Below are 2,616 nucleotides of genomic sequence, written 5' to 3'. Positions count from 1 at the left end.
CGAAGAAAACATTGTTTAATTTATATTAATATGTATCACTTAAAAAAATTTTAATGAAGATATTTATCTTAATTATAAAAATATACTAGCATGTTTTTTAATTTTTGGAACCTAACCCTCCTTTTCGTATTAGTTCTTTGTTTCGTATAACACGGATTCGCATAACACAGCAATTTTTTGGAACGTAATTACCGCATTATACGAGGGTTACCTGTACATTATGTGAGGCACCACTGTATTTGGAACTAGCAGTTAGGCACGCCATTGCTCGGGCAAAAAGTAATGATGGTGAAGAATAAGATTATTACATTATAGCCAATCTTACCTGTTTTCACAGAATGCAAGAATTAGGTCCCCCGTTTCCAGACTAATTAGAGAATTTTTACATGGGTCTAAAAATATTTTCGATTGTTTGCAAAAACACAAAAAACCGCATCTGCGTCTGTAAATCTTGCACGTTGCTTTCTCTTAACACTTCAATTGTTACTTAATCATTTCCATTGTTAACACCCTTTCCCCACGGGGGAATTTTGAAAAATCCCTTTTTAGTGTACATTCTCAAGACGTACCCTATTAAAACATAATCAAAAACACAAAAAACCGCATCTAAAATAGTATATTAGAAGCCGAGTTGTTCATGGAAAGCCTTAATCCTGTCCCTCTCTTCCGCAGGAGAATTTTGAAAAATCCCTTCTTAGTGTACATTCTTATGACGTTTCCTAACTGTGTACCAAATTTCAACCTTCAACTCCTAACTGTTTGGGCTCTGCACTTCTTATTATTATTCGGAGTGGCTATTTCAAAGGGCAGTTTTGGCAACTAAAAATAATATTGTTGACGATATCAACTTTAATTAATTAATTAATTTAATATTCAAAAGAAAATTCCTAGTAATATTGAAAAGAATATTCAGAACTGGCAAGAGCTCTTTTTCTTTTAAGTTTGGGCATTGTATAAAATATAAATCAAATCAACTTTTTATTAACAAATACACTAAGAACACTTTACACAGTTTTCACACTTTATTTTTGATTTATATTCAGCCACTGTATGAGTTTGACTACTCACACTTCACTGTTTGTTTTTATTCACTCACTGCACTACTTTGGAATTTTCACTTCTTTTTCGGTTTTTCCCTTCATCACTGATAAGAAACTGACATTTGAACCCATGGCGGATCTTGCTTTATATACCCCCACTTTATATTGACCCACTGACTAAATGTATTAATGAGCAGGAAATGTACAAGACATTAGATAGAGCTGATGTTAACACGATTTATAAGATATATAACTACGTCAAACAACTAGTTAAATAATAATTATGACAAAATATTAATATAAATATATTGATTAATAAATGGTAAATACTAATATTGTTAAATAATTATTATATGAAATGTTAATATGCGTTTTATCAAAATAAAACGCCCTTGTAACAGGCAAAAGCCTTCTACGCCAATAAATAAAGATTACTTACTTACTTATATACCCCCACCAATGGGTAGTCCCACCCATACAAAAAGGCTTCAAATGGTCCACAATGTTCCAGAACATTCCACAACATTCAAGAGTGTTCTGGAATGTTCCACAATGATTTGGGATGTTCCTGAACATCCTGGAACATTTTGGAATGTTGTGGAATGCTCTTGAATGTTCTGGATTGTTCTAAAAATTTCTAGAGGGCAAAACTTCTAGCTCTTATATCTTCAGCAGTATGCCCTTCAAGTAAAAACGGGAATATTTTTCATGGATGGGGGATAGATGGCTACCACACCATATAACTCCCTTGATCGTACTGGGACTCGTTTTTGAGTTTTAGCGGCATGCACATTGTACACTTACCTTTATTACATAAATTGATTTATATTGATTTCAATTAAACTGGTGGATAAAACTAATTATGGTTGTGTTTTAATTTAACATTTTAAGTTTTAAGATGATTACATCTTAAAATATTAACATTTTTCTCAAATTACTAATCAAATTTTATCATATTGTGATACTCTAATATGTGTTTGCCATTTGTGAAAATGTTAATATTTCTCACCTGCATTATATTGAAATTGATATTCTAGATACAGTTTCAATATAATAAAATATAAGATTTAAAATAAATATTAACTATTGAAATTTTTTAGTTTTAACAATGAGTACAAAATGATGCTTTATTATCTCATAAAATTTAAATTTTGTAAAATTTATTGTTTAAAAGTTCATATTGGTACCTTAGAAATTTATGAAATGTTTAACAGTAAAAATAATTTCATAAATGTCAAAATTTAAATTTTGAAACAAATTTCGTTGATTATCATACTGAAATTTTCTTTAAAAAAGTAAGATTAAATTTGAGTCAAGAAGTAAAAAGTATTTTACTTTTTTTATGTAAAAATACATTTTTGAAGATTTTGATTTAGCATGCAAAAAATTATATAAATTTCTTATTTCTGATGGTAGAAAACTAACAATGAACCACCGAAGAAAGTTCGACCAAAGGTAATAAATTGTGGAAAATGTGAAGCATGTTTAAGAGAAAGTGATTGTGGAGAATGTAGTCATTGTCGAGTAAGTAAAAAATTATACAAAAGTTTTGAAATATTTACATATTTTTTATATT

General features: G+C 29.4%; 1 protein-coding gene across 1 annotated transcript in view; it reads left to right on the top strand.

The window, feature by feature from the left end:
• The window catches only part of LOC111617294, a gene marked incomplete at its 3' end in the record, with an annotated part of 14,111 nt that extends 11,543 nt beyond the window's left edge, over positions 1–2,568 (top strand). The window contains exon 3 of the mRNA XM_023358605.1: positions 2,457–2,568. Coding sequence (XP_023214373.1) covers positions 2,457–2,568 — 112 coding nt within the window. The remainder of the gene's footprint in view (positions 1–2,456) is intronic.
• Positions 2,569–2,616: the final 48 nt, after the last annotated feature.

The sequence above is a fragment of the Centruroides sculpturatus genome, unplaced genomic scaffold (assembly GCF_000671375.1).
Source record: "Centruroides sculpturatus isolate CEXI.00-Female unplaced genomic scaffold, Cexi_2.0 scaffold2957, whole genome shotgun sequence".
NCBI lineage: Eukaryota > Metazoa > Arthropoda > Arachnida > Scorpiones > Buthidae > Centruroides > Centruroides sculpturatus.
This window is presented reverse-complemented; position numbering and strand designations above follow the sequence as displayed.